The sequence below is a fragment of the Phaethon lepturus genome, unplaced genomic scaffold, assembly GCF_000687285.1.
Source record: "Phaethon lepturus isolate BGI_N335 unplaced genomic scaffold, ASM68728v1 scaffold856, whole genome shotgun sequence".
Lineage (NCBI taxonomy): Eukaryota > Metazoa > Chordata > Aves > Phaethontiformes > Phaethontidae > Phaethon > Phaethon lepturus.
In genome coordinates, this window is record NW_010546716.1 from 21895 (window position 1) to 44606 (window position 22712).

The window sequence follows — 22712 nt, forward strand, 5'->3', positions numbered from 1 at the left end:
TCGGCAGTGGATGGGGCCCTGTCAGGGTTTGAACAGCTCACAAGGTGCAGAAAGAAATAACTGGAACGACACATATCCCGTAACAATCTGATTGCCATACAGCTACTGAAACGAATGCCATAGCTTGCCCTTAGACTATTGGAATATTAGCTTTCATCAGAATTTCGTTTCTGAAAGCGTTTGGGCATCCCTCTCACCTTCCCAAGGAGGGCAGGGTGTTGGGCTCCGCGTGGAGCCTCCCGGCTTCGCGGTTCACTGGCATCACTTCAGAGTCCTGGAGGCATCCAACAGGCAGGTCCAGACTTGAGCAGCCGTGGATTCTGAAATGAACCAAAGGCATTTTTGAAAGAGAACTCATGCCTAGTTAGCCTGACTAGTACAGCAATGAGAAATTTGGGTAGTCTCAGGAGAAGTCCTGCCAAGCAATGGTTTGTACTTAGAAAGCGTTTGAGAGTCTCCCAGAGAAGTGGTATATGAAAGAAAATACCACAGTAAAGAAAAGAACACTGAAACGCATCTAGGGAGGCAAAGGTATAGAGCATAAACGGGGCTGGCTTTGGGTCAGTAATCTCTCTCATCCCTTACAGACTGGCTTTTGGCTGGTAGTGCTGAGAGCATCGCTGTATTAGGGAAGTTCAGTAAGGTCACCGCGGTTGTTCCAGCTCCACAGGGGTGCAGCAGGGTGCAGACAGGACTGGGGAATTTACAGCTGGTGAAAAAGAGCCAACGTAGTAAAGTGCTCAAATCAAATTGGAATTCAATGGGATAGATGGCTAGAGGCTAAGAGATGGCTAATGAGGGGTGAGGAGATAAAGGGCTACAACATGTTCAGGTAGAGCCCTTGGTCCCTTTTTGGAAGAGAAGAGCAGTTTGGTCAACTGCTGGTGGGAGTAAGGGAGGACTGGTCACACAGCCCATTCCTATGGCAAGGAGGAGGGGTGGAAGCTTGCTGGAAGCCACGATTGGGACAGAGGACTACCTTACTGCCTGTGCTCAGCCGTGCCTCCTGGTCTGAAGCCCTCAGTGACACACAGCAGTGACTAGGAGGATATATACACAGCAATACGAATAGCCGTGGGTCTACCAGGAGACACTCGGGTAGGGCAGCTGAATCCCACATAAACAGTGCTACTGGGTTTGGAACGGAGCAGTGGGAAACCTGAGCGGTGGGAAAGACCACATACAATGGCTGTTTGCTTTACTTCTTTCTCACCTTTCTTTTTCCCACTGCCACACCTCAGACGGTGGGTTGGTTTTTGCTTCAGCTGGGATATCTGGCTGCATGTAATGTTACTCCAGTGATTCGCTGCTTCTTGAGTTGCAGCTCCAAACTAGAACAAGGCAGAAGAACAAAACATCAGAAAGGGTTCGGTACAAAAACAAAGCAGCAAAAACAAAGCAACACAGGCAGGTGAAGAGGGAGAGAAAGGGAGTGCATTTTCTAGGAAATACTCCCTGTTTCCTCAAAATACTGATACAAAGCCACATGAAACCCTTGGAAATTTTCCACAGACTTCACTGGACTTCAAGCCAAATTCCCTTTTCCACACTTGACAGAGTATTTCCTGTCCCAAATCTTGCTCTCATGAAGTGATGTGCTCCTGTCTTTCTGTTGATTTCAAGTAGGATTGTATCAAGCTCAGCAACATTGAGAATTGGTCCTCATATGAGAAACTGGTTTGGTGAAATCACTGTGCAGAGAATTCACCTGTTGATGCAGGTATGTAGGTGTAAATCGGGATTTAGCTGATCATCTCAGTTCTGTTTTCCCACTGTGCCGCAAGAAACACTTGTGGGAAGGGTCAGGCTCCCTGCATTCGTGGGGTTCCTGTGACAGGCTACACGAAATGGGCACTTGTGCTGAACCTTCCACAGTTGTAGGGTGGTCTTGAGTGGCCTCAGTACAAAACTATGACAGCAGCCAGCCAAAACCACTTGGATTTCATGTTTGAATCTAGAGGGTTCGTCATCTCCTAACTCCACAGCTTTGTTTCAGAATTCAGGCTTAATCATTAATTTCCACGTGCCTGTGGCCTGCATGCCTGCGGCGCAGAGAGAGACAGGGCTAGGCTGGTGAGCTTCGCTGGGAAAGCTGATACATGCTGCACTGCTTCCTATCACTTCCCCTCTGGTACCGAAATAAAGCCTACACACACCATGACTGCAGCCTGATTCTGGGCAGGGACCACACAACTCACTACCGGGAGGCCCAAGTATGCATTGTTTAATAGAATATCAAAGCAATTTATATTAATATGAAAGCAATTTATAATTATCCATTTTTTTTATATATATATCTCTCTCTCCATAAAGTCTACAACACGTAAATACTGGTTTTTTTCTATTGTACAGGTGAGAAAACTAAAGTCTAGAAGGGTATATGGGTTTCCCGTCTCTCACCGTGGCTTTCTTGCAGAACTAAGGGGTGATCATGACCCCTACAGCCCCGCCACACACTCAAGAAAATACCGGTACGTGGCCGTGCATCGTCCTTCCCAGCCGCCTCCACAAGGGCGGTTTCTCCCACCCAGACGGTGCTGTAACCCCCGGTAAAAGCACGCCTAAAAACCACTGCTACTGTCGGAAAAGAGCAACGCCAAGCTAGGAAAAACCCACATTGGAAGTGACCTTGTCTCAGCTCCAGAGGTACTTTGGGAATTATTCTGGGGGCGAGTAGGAGGCGGCGGGGGAAGCAGCCTCCCAACACGATTAAAAGATGTTTTCTGAGACCTGCTGTTCTCACCATCCAGCTACGAAAAAAAGGCGCTTGGACCATACGCATCACCAGCACATGAGTCACGCCTAAAAAATCTTTGAATGAAAGAGATTGTCTAGATAGTGCCGCTCTCCCACCGACAGCGTGCGGTGAAAGCCCCGTGCTGTCGCCTCGTGGCTGAAGCTGGTACCCAGCCCCGGCTGTGCTGATCCCAGCCCCGAGCGCTGGTTTTGGCTCGGTGGCTTTTGGATGGAATAGTGCTGCTCACCAGAACACCGGGACGATCGGGATCAGGAGCTGCTAAAGCATCTCTCATAAGCCACTGAAACAGTAGTTTTCTGTCCTCAGACTGCACCTATGTACAGAGACACACATCAAAAAGCATAATATTCCTGCGGTAAAGCCGAGATTGTTTTCTTCAGCAAGAAAACATTACCATGTGGTTATATAGCTTGCGTCCTTCCACAGTATGCTTTGTGAAATCAGTCCATTAGGTGGCTACAAAACTAGAAAAATTCAGACCCTTTGAGACTCGCTGCCTTTTCTACCTGCAGCATGTGTTGATATGTGATGTGAGCTCTCTATTCCATAGTTTTCCTGGCTGTTGAATAGCAAGGCTCAGTTGCTCGCTTCAAGGTTCTGCATAAGTAATGATGTAGAACATTTATTTTTTTAAAGGAATTTCCTGTGGTTTAATATTTGAATTTTTACTAGTTTTTGTTTTACACAGCGCTCCTTGCTTTTGTAGCTTGGATTTCATGAGAACCTTGAAAAAGAATTATAACCTTATTATTGCATCTTCTATAGTTGAAATATATTTCTTATATAAATCTCGATATATTTTATAGCCAAGGAACTATTTTGTCATACTTGTATTTTGTATGGATCCCATAAGACTTTCAGAAATAAGGAACGCAAATGGACATCTCACATCAAAACTTTCCAACTTTATGCACTTAAACAACAGACCAAATGCAGCAGCAAGCTGTCCCACGGTCTGATTCCCAAAACAGATGGCTCAAATGTTGCTTGTATAGCTAATCCGGTCACAGAAACTCTTTGGCAGAAGAACCACCTCGAATAAAACCCGCACTGTCTCTAGCTTTACCTGTGGTGGCAGTGCACACTCTTTTCTATTGCGTGGTATTTTTGGAGCCTGGTTTTCCACGATAATAAGGATTACACAGTCGCTGTGTCACTTCTTACTCTAATGACTCTTAAACATACCGGTCAAGTTCTACAACACTCCGTTTTGAGAGGCCTCCTGCATTCATGCAGGTTCCGTGTAAACAGGCAGCTGGGTGGAAGAGGGGAGGTGGGGAATGCCCCTGCCCCCTCCCATCCAAAGGAAAACCTCCAGCGCCCTTGGAATGACGTGCTTAGCGCTAGGGAGTCAAACAGAAGAGGGTGGGAAAAGAGGTGTCCAAAGGGCATTTAAAACAGCCTGCGGCAGGATCTCGGAACACAGGGCAAATTGCTTCTCCGGCGAGTCTCTCAGGAACGTCTCGTTTCACTGGGCGCAGAGGAAAACTGAAGCGGCGCACACCAACGTCTCAGATGAATGAAATGCTTCCCTTAACTCTGCAACTGTCGGCCTCTCCCCTTCTCCAACAATTAGGCAATATTTCCTAGAGGGTGTAACGTTTGCTGAAAGTATTTGCAGTGCCGCAGGTTGCGACACGGCCGCGCTCCCACTCCCGCTGTTCTCTGTGTGACCAGAGAGATTAGGCTGGGTGGGTTGGCCATGAGAGGTAATCCAGGAAGGTTGAAGGTAAGGCAAGGACAGGACCCTGACTGGCTCTGCGTGAGCACTGGAGCTGATCAGAGGCGTTGTGCACGAACAGGAAAATACAGAGAACGTTCTTGAAGGTCGCTGTGACCGCGAGGGAGGAGTGCCAGAGCGTTCACACTGGCTTGGCATGTCCACAGCGGAGGATGCAGGGCCAACCCAGAGAGAGCCTGAATCGGAGCCAAATTCCAACCTCCATCAACTTTTCTCATCCCTTTTGGGTGGAGGGGCTGGGGGAGTTGCCACATAAGAAAACACGGGTTTACCGCTGGGTTTTCATCCCTCCTCCCTTGCAGTTCTAATTGCGAGGAGCTGCCGGCGTTCCCTGGAAGGGGATTTCAGCATCTCAGCTGCTGCTGGCAGAGGTGGCAGAAGTAGGACAATGACTGAACTCTTGTGTCTGCAGCTGGAAGCATGAAAGCCTGGCAGTAAATGCAGACCTTTCCAAACTTTATCTTCTGATATTAACCCCGGTGATGACCTACTCTTCGTGCATATCCAGCTGAGGTCACCAAAAAAACCCCCGCCTTATTTTTTGCTCCTGCATCTGAAGGACAGAAAAATCTAGAGAGAGAGAGAGGCATTTAGGACTCCATAAATGAGCTTTTCTATCTTTACATTTTTGGCTGAGGCTCCATAAGTGTCAAAATCCTTTATTATTGCAAGTGTGGTAGTACACAGCAGCTGCCTGAAAAAATCAAGGTCCCATTGTTTCAGCCAGTTTTCACTGCACTCAGAGAATTAATGGTCTAATAAAAACAAAAATGTGCGGGAGGAGAGGCTCCTATAGAAACAGTGATTTGTCAAAGTCATAAAATGGTTCCTTTAGTCATAAAACTGGCAACGGATGCACTCCATTTGGCTAGAACTTCGTTTTAGCCAAAACCATTGAGTTGTTTCTTTTCCATACTTATCCCAGCATCCTCAGACTCCCTGAAACACATGTATGACCTTATGAGGTTTGGGATGCAGAGGGGAATGCAGGGCTCTCTCTTCTCCTCTATTTTTTCCTTTCTTTTCCATTCCTTTACACCAGATTAATCTCTGGGTTATTATAGGCTCAGCCCACCAGTAGCTGCATCTTAGTGACACAGTAAAACTATTCAAGGGATTCAATAACCAATTACAGGGGGTCTTCCAAGAGAAATCTCTCTATTTGGCAGTTATCTCACACTATTATGAGCTTGTTCCCCCTTTTTAAAATACGTTTGAATTTATGTCATTTTGCATCAGTGTGAGCTGTGTTTTGACAGTGTTGCCACTGTCTTTTTTAATGGCTCTAGGTGAGTTTGCAGGTGTGCTTTTGATCACATCTGGCCTGCCATTTTCACAGGAATATCGTGCTCCTTCCTCCTCAGCATGCTCTCGGGTGCTCTCTGAGCTCACAGGCTGGATTCTGTGTGGACGGAGCTGAACCAGGGAAGGCACCCAACCCTGTCCCACCGATAATGGATGGCACCGGAGATCTGGTGTCCACAGCACACACGTTACAGTACGTTACGCACTCCCTCTGCCTACAGATCCACTTCTATCGCACGGGTACACTTGCTGGTGCAGCAACCTTGGCTCTCGAGGGCCTCCGCAGCCGGTGCCTTTGGCTCTGCAGAACTTTGCAGAAGGATTCGCCTCTGTTCACTAAAGAAACAGAAGGACTTATGAGGACTTAGGACACTAATTCTGCCCTGTTACCAGTCTTGATTTGATTTAGCCTTGGCAAATTTGGCAGCGCACGCTGCACCGGACCAACACCAGTACTCAGCATTAATGAAGTCCAACAAAGTACCGAGCTGTGCAAACTCTACCACAGAAAGGAAAACTACACTGTAGACAAAGTATATATTTTCATGTCTTTGACCTGTTGTGCTATTGGCGATTGTGCACTGGAGAGAATGAAATCAGACTTGCTGGCTTGCTACCGGAGCAGTGCAAGTGGCAGGAGAAGGGTGTCTCCCGCAGAGGTGAAGCCTGACCTTTAGAAGGCTTGAGGAAAGCCACAGAAGAGTAAGCAAAAACGTGCCAGCCAGCAGACGGTCAGAGAACTGAACTGGTTTTCCTATTTTTCTGTTGTGCAGTTCTACTCTGATACACCCACCGGTTTGCTCAGCAGCCCTCCTGTAACACTGCCACTGGAGAGCTTCGTCGAAAAGCACACACACACTTGTAGAAATCCCTTTGCATTTTCAACAGCTTGCACGATTACCAGCGGTAGCCAGGCAGCCGTTGCTAGGGGATCAGCCTGTGTTTATGGCACTGAAGGTTTTCCGACCCTCCCAGACAGGCACAGCGAATCCCCAGGTATGCAAAGCAGAAGCAGGCTGGCTTTTCTGAGCCACACTTGCTGTTGCGAACCCACCATTCTTCAGTCAATGAAATAAGGCAGTCTGTACTCTTCCGGAGCGCAAATCCGCTCCATCACAGGATGGTTTGTTTCTTTAGAAGCTGTTCTAGAAGAAGGCCTGGCTAGAAGTCAACTCAAGTTCTCTGAAGTGAAGGCAGGGCAGAGAACAGTTAAGGCTCTGCTAAAGTATTTAGAGACTGACGCGCAAACGTTAGAATTTCCATTACTTGGTGTTAGCTTAAGATATGGTTTTAGCCCCTGAAAGAAGGGGCTAAAAGGCAAGAAGTTGTGGTTGTACAGAATGCCTCTCTCATCTCCGGGGAGATACAGTACAGAGTGATTTTTCAGTAAGATGCTGAACCCATTTTGTGTCATCTAACAACAGCAGTGCCAACTTACAAGCTAAACGAGCATTTGCATCTCTATTATGGTATTTGGAGTGAATGTTCCAGGCCCTTACTCCAAACATGACTTGACAAATCCTCAGAGCCTCCTCTCTGAGATCTCATCAGATCACCAAAACTGAGCAACCTGCTGCCATCAGACACATTTTAGTAAAAACACCAAACTGTTTTGTTGAGTTGTTGCAGCACAACTAGGTATTACCGTTCCAGTTAAACAAGATGATGCCTAAAACGTTGTTCTTTGATATAAAAGGCTTTGCATAAATTCTGGATACAGCAGCACCATCTCTTTATCATCATCACTGTATGTATTAGTACCTGTCACTAAGAAGGTGCTTTAGAGACATACATCATTAAACAGACATAAGGAGGAGGCTTTTCACTTACTGCAGACTTTTCTTTCTACTGTTTTAAAATCCTTTTACTTATCCAGGAGAGTGTGTGAAATAACTTCCATACAACTTGGTACGTGGATGCAAAGGCGCACACAAGTTGTGAGGCCATGGGGTGTGCTAGTTCCTCACAAGCAGTTGTTGGCTCAGTTCAATACCTTCAGCCTCACAGGGAATTGATGTTGTAAGAGCTCAACAACATGAGAAGAGAAACTTGAGAGAAGCATTTATCCTAAAATGAAACTACAGGAAGAAGCTGGGATAAGAAACAAGCAAATAGTAGAATGCCAGCAGAACAGAAGAGCTGGTTTTGGCTGAGAGGAAGATTTCTGCTTTTGAGTTTGACACCACAGAAGGGACAACTGAAAGAGGAGCGTAAAACTCAGTATCTCCTCAGCAATGGTGAGGATTTGTTTGTTTGTGTTTTTCAATGACATGTTTGAGCCTTACTCCTTTTCTGACCTGTGCATTCTGAGTGCAGGAGGAAGTGCTGCAAGACTCCTTACCGCAGCTGGATTAGAAAACGCAAACCCACCTGAACGTGAAACACCACTTACCAGTCCTCTTCCCTACTCAGCATGTTCCCTCTGTATCTACAGCTCCACCCAGAGCAGCCTTTGCTCCATGCACTGTGCCGGACTCAGGACCCTAACCCAAGCTTAACAAATCCCCACTTTACAAACTCTTGTCAGTTCTTCCCCTGCCAGGATGCCTCCCAGTCTGAGGGTGAGAGTGTTGTTAGAGGAACAGCTTCTTCTTCCCTGCCACTCTTCAGGGGATCTTGGAGCTTCATCCTGCTGTCTGGCAAAAGCCCTCTGCCAGACTCTTTTGGGTAGCAGCTGCTGTGTGTTATGCCAACCCCCACTCCTCACCTTCCAGTGGAGTCTGAAAGAACCCTTTTTCCTCTAATTCCCCTTGTGACTTTGCCAGACTGAGGTTTAGAGAAAGGCAGGTGCCCTGAGGTTCCACCACACCTGCCTTTCTCTAAACTTCAGATTTTATTGAGACAGCTTCTTTTTCTTTAAGATGTCATGTCATGGGAAACTGCAGGGGTCTTCAGCTTCCAACTGAAAATAAAACTCCATCTAAACAAATGGAGCTGAACAGTCAGTCTTTGACTGTACTACAAAATGAGAACTCCAGTTCTACCCAGGTGCAATTACGCAATTACTACTCACACTTGCAGATAGGGGAACCGGCACTGTAACGCTTTGCGACTCGGCCACAAACACCATGAATCAGTGACATTGACGTGCTTGTCCACCTTGCACACCCACTCCAAGAAATGACTGTGGGGGAGGACAGTCTGTAATAGGAGATATATATAGATACATAGATATCTAATATATCTAACTGTAGACTCAGTAGCTCAGTATTATAGTTTAGCTTATTGTATTATATCTTCCTACATAAGAATCCTTACAGTAACTAGCACTTTTGCATTGGTCCTACTTATGGGCTTTAAAGTACACAGTATGCATGCTCCATTTCTTTGGTGTCCTTAGACTATTTTGCTTTTGCTTTTAAGTAAAAGTAGCAAATATGTATCTCCTTCTCTAATTCTAGCTGTTTCAGTTGCCCTATGCTTTCTACGGTAAGCATCCTTCCTACAAAATAGTTGAGCCTTGACTCAGAACAAGTCCTTTTTTACAACTGACTATTCCAAGCATGAAACTTGCTAAAAATATTCTGTCTAACCTGTCCAGCAATTATCCAGGATTATGGCTTCTGTCTCCAGATAGAATATCTCATTTGTTGTTTTCATCTGTATTACAAAACCAAAAAATGGTTCTCAGCTTTCAAGCTTCCTGAAAAAAAGCCTGCCTTTTATCCCAAGGCTGACCAACCAGAGCCTGAAGATGCCGTAGACAAGGAATACCAGATGTATCTGAAAGCAGCTCTTGGACATTGCTCCCCCACGGGCAGCAGACTTAGGGAAAGTACACAGTTACTTACAGCAAATTTACAAGGCAACTCAAGACCTACGTTGAGTACTATCAAGGGGGAGGAAATAGAAAAAGCACAAAGATTAGATACAAAAGCATTCAGATCCCCAGCACAGTCACCAACAAGCTTATCACTAGAGACCACCCATAAGAAGCTGTAGATAGAAAGTAGAGCCTATGTATTCCCAGCTAAACAACTATGTCAAAATAAAGGTTCTGAAGAAATGAAAAAAAACACAGAAGATGGTGAAAAATGGCATCTAGGATGAAGAGAGCAAAAGATGACAAAGAGAAAAATACATCTTACAGACTTTCCTGGATCACTCATGACTCTGGCAAAGTGGCTGACGATGATCGTTCCTTTTGCAGGTCAGGCCTTTGTGCTAACCAAGAGGAAAAAGAACACCAAACCCATGATGCAAGGAAGTAATCAACAATAGGATGGATCCTTATTAGCTGATGGAGGTGAATCTTGTGTCCTTGTTTTTAGCTGTTAATTGTGCCGAGTCCTATGACCAGGTTCTCAACTGATGCCAGTATCAAGGGAGTTATATCTTCTTATACTAGCCAAAGTGCTGGCCACCAACTTACAGCATCAATTACAGACATATTGCACGTAATTTACACCGTTTTCATTTAAACCCTGTGAAAATACAAGCCCATCCCTTTGCTTCTAAAATAATTCAAGACAGAAGTTATTGATACTGGCTGACAAATATCTAGTGAAATTAAAATATTTTATAGTAACGTTTTAAGTGTTTTGCTGAAAACACGAAGAAAAATACAAGCTATCCATTAGCAAGCAGCTCCTTTGAAAAGAAATCATTACTTTTTTATGGAGAGATAATTTGGCTGAAATACCACAAATCTTTCAGTGACAAAACTAACAGTATTATTTTTCTGATTTATTCATTGTTGAACTCTGCTCTGTGCATTAGCAGTAAAAATATTTTGATTTGTTTCAAATGAAAACATTTTTAATACAGAGGTAATCCTTAGGGCAATGCTTGTCTTTAGGAAGATGATTAGATCATTTAGCTTTCTTAACTGAAAATTTCAGCTAGATTTAAACTCTGCATTATAGAGATATCAGTCAACTATTATTCTGTTGAACCTTCATGTACATGGAAAAGGGAAAAAGGATGTTCTGTGTTCCAAGCTCTGCTTTTTTTTTTTTTCTTTTGGTAGCAAATGACACAAAGCAGACTGCATCTCCCTGACAGTGTGTTTATCTCCATGTGCACTGAAAGAGGAGCTGAGATTAGATGGGAGCTGCTTATACAGACACTGCCAACACAGTCCCAAATAAATTAATGAGCCGAACTAAAAATTGTCTCAAGCAATGCAACTTACTGGCTGCACCCAGTGTGAAGACAGTCTCTGTGTGGGCTCTCTTGAAGGGAATCATACTGTTTAATTTCATGCTGCTAGTTTATGTGACAAGTTAGAAGACTGTTTCCCCAAGGTCTCTCCCCTCCCTACCACAAGTACCTTTTGGCCAGAGAGAGTCCCTTTCACAGGGCAACGCAGAACTGAGTTCAGATGCACACACTCAGCCACTGAAATATCCACTCCTCTCTGCTGATCAGCTGTGCAAGCCAAGCCTGTCCTAAGAGCTCAAGTCCCAACACGCATCTAATCCCACCTCTGATAAACAAGAGAAAAGGGCCTTGCCTGAAATTTATGCAATCAGGCAATGGGAATAACCCCCGCGTCCATGTGCCTCCTTACCTCGTTAATACTAAGCCATGAAAGGATGCAAAACACACAAACAAATGAAGACTAAGGGGACTCAGGCTTAAATAGTACATGTCAAAAGAGTCAATGAAATGAAGGTTCATCTTTAATACTGGGAGATTTCATAATTAGACAGAAAATAAGATAAAAAGCTCCCACCCCCTGGGTCTCTGTATAAAGATTAGAGAGGGAGAGACAAGTACGTGTTCAGACTAATGGAAGAATACCTTACCAGCACTTCAAGCACTGCAGGATATTTCATGTGTCCATGTCTCGGGATAAATGGGACTGTTTAAAATTGGTTAATTTCTTAGCAATCCAGGCAAGGAGAGAGACAATAAAAGAGCCAAAAGCTCTAGCAGGAGGTATGAGTGAGCAATTAAGTGTTAAAAATAGATAAATAAGTATTTACGTTCCCAGATCAGAGTAACAGCAGCACTGTTACCGTGCTAAGGCAGAGGAGAGAGATCAGCCTCCCTTGTGGAAGATACCAGTAGCTGGAGGGGTGGTACCGCTTCGTGGTACAACCTTTTCATAAAATGCATCGGGTCTAGGAAACAGTTGAGCTGTACTACTTTTCTGCCCGTCTTTTGATTCGCCTGATGCGCGTAACACGTTAACGCTGTCTTTGAGCTACGTTCAAAGAGTTTGTTCAAAAAATGTGCCTGAGTTGCTAATGACAGCCTCTGCTGGAGGAAGCCAGAGCGTGTTGTGTTTTTGCCTGGTCTGGGCTGTGCTGGCACAATGTGACGGCAGCCAAGGAGCCGGGCACTGCTCTCCGCTGCAGCGTCCTCCCCACTGCGGCCGTCCCACCATCCTGCAACAAGCAAGCGGAGTCTCGGCTCCACAGCACCAGCAACAGGCAGCTTGAAATTCATCGTGGGAAAAGCGCATTTCAGCTGGTTCCAAGACATTGCCGAGGCAGTGTTCTCCATCACGGATGTTGTGCCCTGGCTTGTTTGAACTGGTTGTTTAGTATGGGTTTTTTGGTTTGTTTTGGTTTTAATTTAAGGAGGAAATTCAAGGCAGGAGTCCAGGGATCAGCACTGATAATGCTGCAGTTTGTTAACAATGTTAAGGCTTTTACTGTCAGAACCCTTTGGTGCCAAGTACTACATGAAGCAGAAATTTAAAGCAAGTCCCCCCTCAAAGAGTTTGAAATCTACTTCCTTTATTCCAAAGCAAACTGAACCAGGTGTGGGAGCCTGCTGGGAAACGCAATAACTGTGGGCACAGAGTCCTGGTGGACTGCACCTGTGTTCATAGGTGGAGTGCAACGAGGACATAAAACGAGAGCTTGTAAAATGAGAGATAACAATGCCCAATACCTTTACTCCACTTAAGTCAAAAGAGTTTTGTCGTTGAGATGGAAATTTCTACTCATGCGATCACAGGATGTACTGTAACAAATAGCAATAAAAGAACAGTCCAAAGTGTAGATAACTTCAGTCTTGTCAAATGCTTGCTTCCTGCTCTCTCCTTCCCTGCTACCACCTCATTCCAGTAGGAACAGAACTAGGACAGAGTGGACTTTTTCTTCTATTCACAGACTTTACTGTTCCCAAATATTTTGTGCATAGCCAAGCTGAAAAAAACCCCAAAGGCAGAGTTTCTCAGCCACTGGAAGTATTAAACCTATGTAAGTTTTTTGTAGGTCGGGAGCCAGTGATTTGGGTATCAATATCCCAAATGCTAGTTATAAGGAGTCAGGAACTCTTCTGGAAGCAAGTGCCAGACTCACGGTTCCTATGAGTTACCAGCCAAGAAGTCAGACCAAAACCAGCACCATCTTGCTAAGACCAAGCTAATGGATGATAAATCTAGCAATAATTTTGAGGCTGATGACATCATTACATCAGATGCCACTTCTGAAACTGTATGGTTTGCCCTTTTGAAGGTCTTTACCAGCAGCCATATTAAAATAAGATTTCCCATTACTGGCCATTCTTTCATTCATATGCAAATGTGGTTCAAGTTCCAATCTAATAATGTCCTTCATCTCATTTATGTTCTATAATGTCATTGTGTCAACCTGAAATATGGCTAAAACATGGGGATGCAGTCTCACTTTGCCTTGCAAAAGAAAGGCTTTTGCTATGTATTATACAGGGGAACCTCTTGACAGAGGAAGATCTGGAAGTGACGTTTTCAGTTTAGTTTATCATTCATAGAAGGCCAAAAAGTTCTTCACAACTGCTAAAGCTAGATACAAGCTCTGACATTATCCTCCACAAATAACCAAGCAGCACTTACTGGTTAGGGAGATCTCATTAACTTTGTACTGAAAAACACTTATCTCCTACAAATTCACCAGCTTTTGAGCCTTGGGATCTGCAAATAAGTAACAGAACCATTGCAAGCCTGAGATGGCTCATTACCAATTTGAAGCAGGGTGTTTCCCATTCCCACCCCTTCAGTCATTGTCACCACAGTTTACGTGTGCCATTCCACTTGGTGGCTGCCTGTCAGAGCTGTCACATCCTGGGCATGCCAAAATTCCTATAGGCTTTAACAGCTGAAAGAACATCTCTTTCAATGTATAGTGTATGGCTAATGCTTCTTAGGAGGCTTTTCTTGCCCTTCTCCCTTTGTACCTCTCCACACCTCTCTAGACCTTGCAGTCTTTCAGATTCTCCCAAAGCCACTCCCAGCTTTCCACCTGGATAGCTGGAACGATCTATGCCCAGCTTAGGGCAGAACCGAGACCCACCTATACAAGATATCTGAGAAAGTCCTGTGCAGCCGAGGTCTGCCAAGTAAGAGAATGCCATTTAGCATTGATAGGCTAGGGCTGGTTGGAATGTTCCCTTCTGCTACATATTTTATTGTATTTCCTGGTTTTGCCTTTAATATACCATGGTACCTGCTACCAGGTTAGATTAGCAGTAATTTCTGAATTGTTTTAAGACAATGCCCCTAGTGATGGCTATAAAACCGACTGAAGCGGTCCCTTACATTACAGTATTTTCTTTCATAGCAGCTGTCTTTCTAGATGTGGATTTTATGGAGAAGATCCCAGATCATCGGAAGTTTCTCAGTTTCCAATTTTGCAGCTACTTCTACCAATTCTGAAGTGAAGCTTGACAAAGCCAAGTCTAATAGGAATAGAACACAGGGTAAGGCACGCCCTCAAGAAAAACAGCCAGAAGAAGAGATACTGAAAGTACCAATTGGACCAGGACCATATTTTTGTATCAGTGGATCTAATGGAGCTGGGCTGTAAGTAGGTCCTCTCAGCAGACTCATATTAACAGTAGTATGACCATATATGAAGTCATGCAAAGTTATCCATTTTCCATCGGTCTCAAATAATTTTCCTTTTATTTGCTGTCTTTTTGGAGTGGTACACATGGGGAACTATTTAAAGATAACTCAAACAGAAACTATCCTCTGGAAGGCCACCTGTGGCAAAGTAGCTAACTACTACATCTTTGCAAAGAAACAAAATACTTCTATTTGTTTAATGAAAGTTTCTCTGTTAGGGCTATTCAGAAATCACTTAGCTACACCATGTAGCAAATCTGCTAGCATCATCACTAGAGCTAGGAACCACTGTTGTTGATCAACATTCCATTGTGCTAAATGTAAAACAAGCAAAAAATAAGAAGAGATTTCTGCCCAAGAAAAATTGTCAGATCAGAAGTTCCATTCATTCCTTTCTGAGTTCTTTACGGAATATTGGCATTCTTCTCTAGATGTTGTCACCAGCAAGAACCACAGAATCTCTGCTGCAAACAGCATTTTCCTTGCTGTGTTTCCGTAGTTCTGTCTACAAACAGCTTTTTCTATCGCTCCTTGTCATCTTTCCCCGAGCTCCTCAGCAGAGAGGTTCCTTATTAAGACTGGACCCTGACCATTCCTATTCCATGGGTACCAGTTGCATCCTGATCGGAAAAACCCTGCTGAAATGGTACAAGTTCTCATTAGAGCTGCTGAATCACCATGTTCTTCACATCCTCAGTTACTCCCTCCCCTCTCTCAAGTTCAGAGCAGCAGGTCCACTAGCAGCCATTCTAATTAACGCTGCCCACCTTATCCCCCACCCAGGGACCTCTGGGTGCGTTAGGTCAGGCTCCCAGAGAAAGTCATTAGGAGTTCAAGGGATATGAGTAAACTAAGTATTTGTTAAGAAAAGGGAGACTACTTTGCTGTTTTCTTTTCCATATGCAACGTGAGCATCCGTTGCCAGGGCAGAGGCTGGCAGCGTATCTATGACAACAGAAGGGAGGATTATGCTCTGAAATGGTGTGAAATCAAGCGCCGAGAGAGATCTATTGCCGCGTCAAAGAAGGCAGAGGTGCCTGTGGGCCTCAGGTGGGAGAGGGCAGTGGGAAAAACCTGAGGATGCTGGACTTGTGACTCCCAGGGCAGGGGAGGTCACCTGGGAGTAGGAGGAACAGGTAACCTCAACTTCTTGGCAGACCTCCGAGGGGACATCAGAGCTGGATTGCTATGGTGATTAAAGAAAGGGTTTTGGACAAGAAAACAGCTTTGGGAGAAAAGGTACCGTTGAACTAAATGTAGCGAGATGAGCAGTCCAGAGATTTAGACACAAAGCATGGCAATCATTTTTGAAATGCGGCACTCCCCCTCTGGGTCTGAGCGCAGGCGGCCGGAGGACGGACGCGGGAGCAGCACGCGGCCTGCTCTGGCACCATCTAGGCCTCGCAGACGGAGGGTGCCTCACGTTCAGGGACCCTCGCCGCAGCTGAGGTGGGGAGAGGAGAAAAGGACAGAAAGGTGCACCTGAAGACAGAAGTGAAGGAAGCTCAAGAGGGGTCACCCCACACATCGCAGGCCCAGCTGTCTCTGTCTAGGGAGAATAGAGTCGCTAAAAGCCAGACGACCCCGCTGTGTGAGCAAGCGCCCTTTTGAATTGCGCTCTGCCCTTTGCCTCATCAGGGCACCCTGACTTGGCAGGGCCCCGCAGCGGTGCCTCTGGCTGGCTCCCTCAGAGCGGTACTTCGCAGAACACACACGTCTCCCCAAGCACAGCCCCAGGGGTGATTCTCTTACTTCTGGGAGTGGGTCAGACCCGTGTCCTGGCAAGCCTGCGCATCAGGGCACAGAGCTGCGGGCTGTCCTGTGGCAGAGGGGGGGTGTTACCGCTTCCCCACCAGCCCGCACACAGCACCCACCTTTCCCCTCGCCAGCCCCGATGGCGACGCGGTGGCCGTTTGCGGCCAGACAGCGGCTGGCCCAACGCACAGCGGTGCAGATACGTTTCAACGCAATTCTGCAGCTGGAATGGTGCGACAGCAGTAACACCTTTGGAGTGGTCAAGGGACGTGCTATTTCATGAAGTCCCATCAGGTCGATCTGTTCTGCTGCAAGGTTGGACAGAAACACATTACAGCAAGTGATTTCACTGCTCCGTGAGTTGTCACTACTGCCCTCAAGCAAATAGGTGAAAGTCAACGGTGAAAAAGCTTCATCCTGCAGATTCTGCTGCATGGGACAATGAGGGCAAGCTTTTTTTTCTCTCTCATAAAGATGAACATCTTCTCTATCAGATTCCTGAGAGCAGAGCCCTCACCAGTAAGACAGGACTTCTATGTTGCCTGAGAGAGCAAAAGCAGATGATGAGAAAGATCAGTAGGAGCTCTAATTCCAAGTAAGAACTCTCACCTCTTTGAACCTTAACCAGAAACATGCCAACAGAAAGTGAGAGCACATAAATAAAGGACCAGTTTCTTCTCGATGCATAACAGTACAGGACACAAAGTATATGGAGTTTTACTTCTTTCTTATCTTCTAGAAAAATCACTTTTTTCCCAGAAGTACATATGTCAGAGACAGAACTTCTTTTTCTATGCCTGGAGTTGTAGGAGTGCCACGTCCTCCAAAGACAACAGTCATTGTAATTCCCCTGTTTTGTGTACATCGTTCTACGGGAAAGGCCACAACTTCTTGTGCCATAGACACTGTAAATATGAGAGAAGCTTCTTCTCATTTCTGCTCCTTCCTTAAGCTATTTCTTAAGTTTTTACTTGCAACCATCCTTTCTGAAAGTAACAGAGAAATGAATGTTCTGGATAGAGTTTTCAACTTGTATTTGATTCTACCATAGGTTACTGAAGATGGAAGAATTCTTCCCAGAAGCTTTTCTCCTGGACTTCAAAGATGATATAAATGCCTTTGCTGAGCTTTGCAAAGGTGAATTGTCTTAATCATGGTGGCAACCAATTTAAATAGCTCTGTGATCCTCTAAAATGTTCATGAAAGCATACACAGTAATAACAATGGACATCTATATGCATGTGTATGTATATACATACACACACATTCAGGTGAGCAGTTCTCAGAGCCCCCTAATGGGCACATCGGTGTTGCATACCACACACATTACTACAATAGACTCATTCTCTCTGCAGAAGAACAGATTTGGATCTGCAAACCAAGTTGGTCTAACCAAGGTCAAGGAATTTTCCTGCTTAAAAATCCAGCTGCTGTCAACACCCTCCAAGCCAAGCTCCACAGCACTGAGGAATACCTATTCAATAAGAAAGTGCCACACCACGACCCTCAGGCAAGAATAGTGCAAAGGTAGAGACCAAAGCCTGGGAATTCCTGCGTGAGTAGTGTGCTTGATTAAGCACACGGGCCCCAGAGAGTTGAATTGTTCCATAGGTATTCAATGTGGTTACACCACATCTCATCAACCTATGAGATTCCATTTTGTGGGAGAGAGGCTATTTCTCTGGTTAGTCTGTCTTGCATCTGCACTTCGGTCATTTTAACGTAGATCTTTGTCATCAGAAAGATTTGAATATACCTTTGTCTGGAAATTTAAGAATGACTTCAAAATGCCAGATGCTACAGTTCTGTACATGAATGCTATACATAAAGCCTTGTGCAAAGCAATTTAAATTGGATATTATCCCAGCTTCTTATACAAAGCTAGCATTTTACAAATTGTACAGCTACAATATCTGTTCCATGCAATCGAATAAAGCCTCACAAATATGTTCTTAACCCTGCCTCAATGCTGCAAAAGTCTATACCTCAATCAACAGGCAGTGGCTAGTAGTCACTAAAACTTTGGGTTAGGGTTGTTTTATTCTGTATTCCTTCCATGAACAAAAGTACCATGAAGGTTCTTCTTTATAGAATATACACCCCTTCAGCCACTGCTAGAATGTTTTGTAGAGTAACAGAACAGCAGAAAAAAAGAGAGGAAAAATAAGGCAGCAGAAATCATGAGAACAGTTGCAGCTACTGAACTTTACTTGCTCACTCTTACACAACTCACTTCACCTCTGTGTCCTTCCCTCAATTGAGGAATGCATTATAATTAAATCATTTCAGTGCTTTGAGATGAGTGAATAAAACTTTCAAAGAGAAATGCAAAACAGATGTTTTCATTATTTATCCTAGGAGCTGCAGTTCCCAGATGCCTTTGATGCTGCCTTTGGTGTACACAGCTAGGCATACAGAGCACTCTCAACTTCAAGGTGCCCGTATATGCATGTCATTGCCTGGCATTGGCATGACATGCCAGCAAGGACAGTGTGATACACTCGTGACGACACTGTAGTATTGGCATGGCAAAAGCACATGTAGTGATCGCTGCATGTCCTGGCAAAGCGATGATACCAGCTCCTCACGCTGACCCTTGTGCCATTCCCCTGACATTCTGCTATTGTGGCTTGGCATCTCTATCTTGCAAGAGAAAACACTGCACAGCAACCTTTTCCAAAGCTGCCCTAGTCAAAGCAAGCAATATTCTCTGCTTACATTCATCCAAACACTTCTTTTCATAACAAAGGAATGGTTGGCCTCATTGAAAAGGGTAAGAGAGATTTTTAAAATGGTAAACTGGAAAGATGACCTTACAGGCTTTCTGCAATAGGCTGGACCAGGTTTATGCAGCGGACAGTATATGGAGCAAAACGACGACTGCCTGACAAAACCAGACCAAGGGCGTTAGTTAGACCAATATGTGGTCTTTGACATGGACAAGCAGCAGTGCCAGGGGAAGAAGAGGTTGGACCCTCTTTTAGATCTCATCTATCGGTGAGGAATAGCTTATGGTCTGAAGAATGAGGCTTCATATTCCTTTGAAAACTGTTGTTGCCATCGATTGCTTTAACAGTACATCCTTGTTATTTATGTAGACATCCAGCAACCTTTGATGATAAAGGGAAACAATTCCCAGGTTACATGACTCTAGCAATAAAAGCAATGGTGCTGTATGAAGGGCTCTTTGTGTTCAGACATAAACTTTGTATATTCTCCAGTAAAAGTTAGTAAATCTTTAATTACCTCCTGCTCCCTCCTTGTGGAAGGAGCGGTTGGCATTCCTCTCCCACGAGCGCCCTCCGCTGCCGCAGAGCCACCGTGGGGAAGGGCCAAACGGGTCAGTTCTGTGGTGTGAAACGAACTGCCTGGGGGTTCGTGGAGCTCTGAATTGCCATGTGTTATGGCTGCTGGTTGGTGACGTGTGTTGAAGCACTGCTCTGACGGGTATATTTACCAGCCGCTGCTCCTGGAAGGGAAGAAGTTTGATGTCCAGTCTTACCTCCTCATTGCCTGCACAGCAGCATACGTGTTACTTTTTGCCCAGGGTTATGTCCAGTTGACCGCTGACAATTATGATGCTGCTTCTGATGGTCTGACTGTTCATCTGACCGATTAGGTAAACTAAGGCCAAGTAGTTCAGAAGAAGGGGAGGGTGTGCTTGACAGAGACAGTTTTGAAAGGCTAAAAATAAGTGCCTTGTGTGCAAAATCCATGCACCCACCCAGGAAATGGACGTGGGCTTTTGGTCAGGCATGGCAACAAGGCTGAAGAGAAGCAGTACCAGATCAGGTTCTGTTCCCTGCCATGGACCAGCTCTCTGCTTAACCTGACAGTTTCTTTCCGTGGACCTCTTTTTCCTGCCGTTGTTCTCTCATGTAACTGTAGACCATAAGGTTCTTAGGGCAAGCGCCTTTGATTGCAGCTAACTAGCACAAAGGAGCCTTAATCTTGGCTAAGGATTTTGATGATCCTGTTATGCTTAAACACAATAATCATAATGATGTAAGATGTAGATGTGTTCTTCAAGAGCCCCCATTCTTAAATCTCCATCTTTACTTCTCAAATGAGAGCTATAACAGAACAAGACGGTTCTGACTTGTATGCCCATACATCTCTTGTTATACAAAATAGAAGCCTGCTTTGCTCAGATCTACTTGTGGTTTTGCTTCAAACGAGGCCCTTCAGTAGTTAGAACTGGCTCTGATGAAAGACAATTAAAAGAATTGGAAGAAAGAAAACAGTTTGCTTTTAAAGCCCTTCTCCCAATGTCATGCTGTGTTCTGAGAACTAGCGAAATACACAGTAGAGAGGTATCAGACAAGCCTACTTCGGCTGGAGTTTTACCGTTCCTGTAGAAGTGCAGTTCAGTACAGCAGATTACAGCTGCTTCCTGCAATATATGCTATTATCAGTATGCCGCTTGTTTTCCTGGAATAGTTTGTTTGCTCAGCTAGAGAGCTATCCACATGGGAATTCAGGTGCTCGGGTAGGATCCCATGGCACGAGTGATATTAAACAAAGGACAGGTGTTTATTAGCAGAACATAAATTATCTGGGTTCCTGCTGGGAGGAGGGGAACAAAATTTACAGGAGCAGCTGGTAACAGGCCAGACTTCTTCAAATTACAGTTGATTCTGCTCTCATTCCCTTCCTACCCTTTCATCCCACCTGGAATCAGCCATTTTCCTACTGTATTTCCAGAAGACAAGAGGCAGCAGAGACCGCATCACTAACCAGAAGCTTTGCAACTTCTCAGCAACTGTCCCACAGATGGAGTTGCAGCGAAGGCCCGCTGTTCCACAGGGAAAGGGGACTTGCCTTCGGCTGAACAATGTAAATACCCCATTATCGATAAACTCCAGCTGACACAGGAATTAACGACACGGTGGAAGAGAGAAGCTCTCCCCTTGGTTTTCTCTGGGAATACATCCATACATCTCTCCCAGATGCACTCTCCTCTAGGAGAGCACTAGGCAGGTAGACACTGGACCTGTGTCTATCATACGTACACACAGAGAAAGAGAGAAAGCACCGCTTTGACAGAATGCTTGGGCAACTGTCTCTACAATGTCCCCGTGGGTCAGGCACGTTTCTGCCCGTGGCAGTGATGTACAAAGGGAGTCAGCACATTTGCTCAGGTTTAGCTCTGCTAGCGAGGGGCTCTATTCCCTCCACCTCTATAAGTTGATCCGGGGGTTCTTCCCAACTCTAGATGCCTGGAACAACTCAGGGTAGTTGGATGTCTGCCATGCAAACCGGTTCACAGTTACTCTTCACGGCCAGAAATCTAATCCTCCCTTTGCTCTGTTTCCCCACCTCTCAGTACATGCAGAAGGACTCCCTGTACAGCCCACTGAAAGATGAGACAGTTTGGTGGATGGAGCACTTCAACAGCTACGTTAATGAGAAGTTCAGAAAAACCAATGGCCTCCCCAAAGACTGGGTTTTCACTGTGTTTACTACTGTAAGTGCAAGCAAGTGTATGGTGTGCTAGTCTGCCTAATTAGGGTGACAGAAATAGGGAGAAAACCCATCAGTTCACTGGAGCCCCCAAGGAAACACATACACTGAGTGAGAAGGTATTGATGGTCCCATGGTAACCATTTAGCTGCAGATGCTAAACGCAGAGTGAAGATATAAAGAGTTTAATTTTAATAAAATGGGTAAACTGCTGAGAAAGAGAGTGTGACTGTCTAATGATGCATCACTTCTCTACATGACTTGCTGGACTGAAAATGGAAAGGGCGGAGGGCTGGAATTAACAGCTCAGGAGGGGGGAAAAAGTACTTACTGCAGGTGAAACTGTTCTGTGCAGGATTTTCACAGGGAAGTAGAGTTCATAGTGAAAAGTATGGGAATTTTAATGACCACTCATTCTTTTCTTTCTCCAGAAACCAAACATTCCAGACTATCAGCCAGCATAAATCAGTATGTAATGCTTCTAACGTCACATGTATAGTGATTTACACTAGCTGAGTATCCATCAAAGGCAATGAAGAACTCACCCTCACCATTCCGAAGAATCAGTCATTATCGATTCAGATGTCAGCGTCAGCATCTCCATGTTCACTGTAGGTTCACCATTTAGCAATAGGTCAGCCCCCTGAGTCTATAAAATCTGCTAGAATTACAACTCAAACTTGTAAAGAGTGAATGAAACACAGAGAAGAAAAGCCAGAAGAAAGGGAAAGGGAAATGTTAAATACAGTGATGGAGGTGCTTTCAATGCAGCACAGTCCTTCAAAACCACCTGGCCTAAACGTAACAGAAAGCCATCTGGCAGAATCGGCTGTTGCTAAAGCAGAAAGGAACTCAAACATATTCCAGCAAAGGGCAGTGGGAACAGCAAACCCTGGGAAAGAATGGAA

At 45.0% G+C, this 22712-nt stretch overlaps 1 protein-coding gene across 1 annotated transcript; it reads left to right on the top strand.

Moving 5' to 3' along the window:
• The first annotated feature begins 5953 nt into the window (after positions 1 to 5953).
• On the top strand, positions 5954 to 22268 carry TTLL10 (tubulin tyrosine ligase-like family, member 10). The gene is made up of 8 exons (XM_010289377.1): positions 5954 to 6044; positions 14376 to 14541; positions 15499 to 15636; positions 17393 to 17478; positions 17697 to 17867; positions 19788 to 19942; positions 21668 to 21808; positions 22236 to 22268. The coding sequence occupies exons 1-8, from the start codon at positions 5954 to 5956 to the stop codon at positions 22266 to 22268; spliced, it is 981 nt and encodes a 326-aa protein (XP_010287679.1).
• Positions 22269 to 22712: the final 444 nt, after the last annotated feature.

Excerpts from the sequence above, each read along its gene's own strand:
- TTLL10 (XM_010289377.1), top strand. The coding sequence starts at position 5,954 with ATGGATGGCACCGGAGATCTGGTGTCCACAGCACACACGTTACAGTAC. Across the intron at positions 6,045-14,375 it reads GATCCACTTCTATCGCACGG|CTACTTCTACCAATTCTGAA; the intron begins GTACACTTGCTG and ends CCAATTTTGCAG. Across the intron at positions 21,809-22,235 it reads TTTTCACTGTGTTTACTACT|AAACCAAACATTCCAGACTA; the intron begins GTAAGTGCAAGC and ends TTCTTTCTCCAG.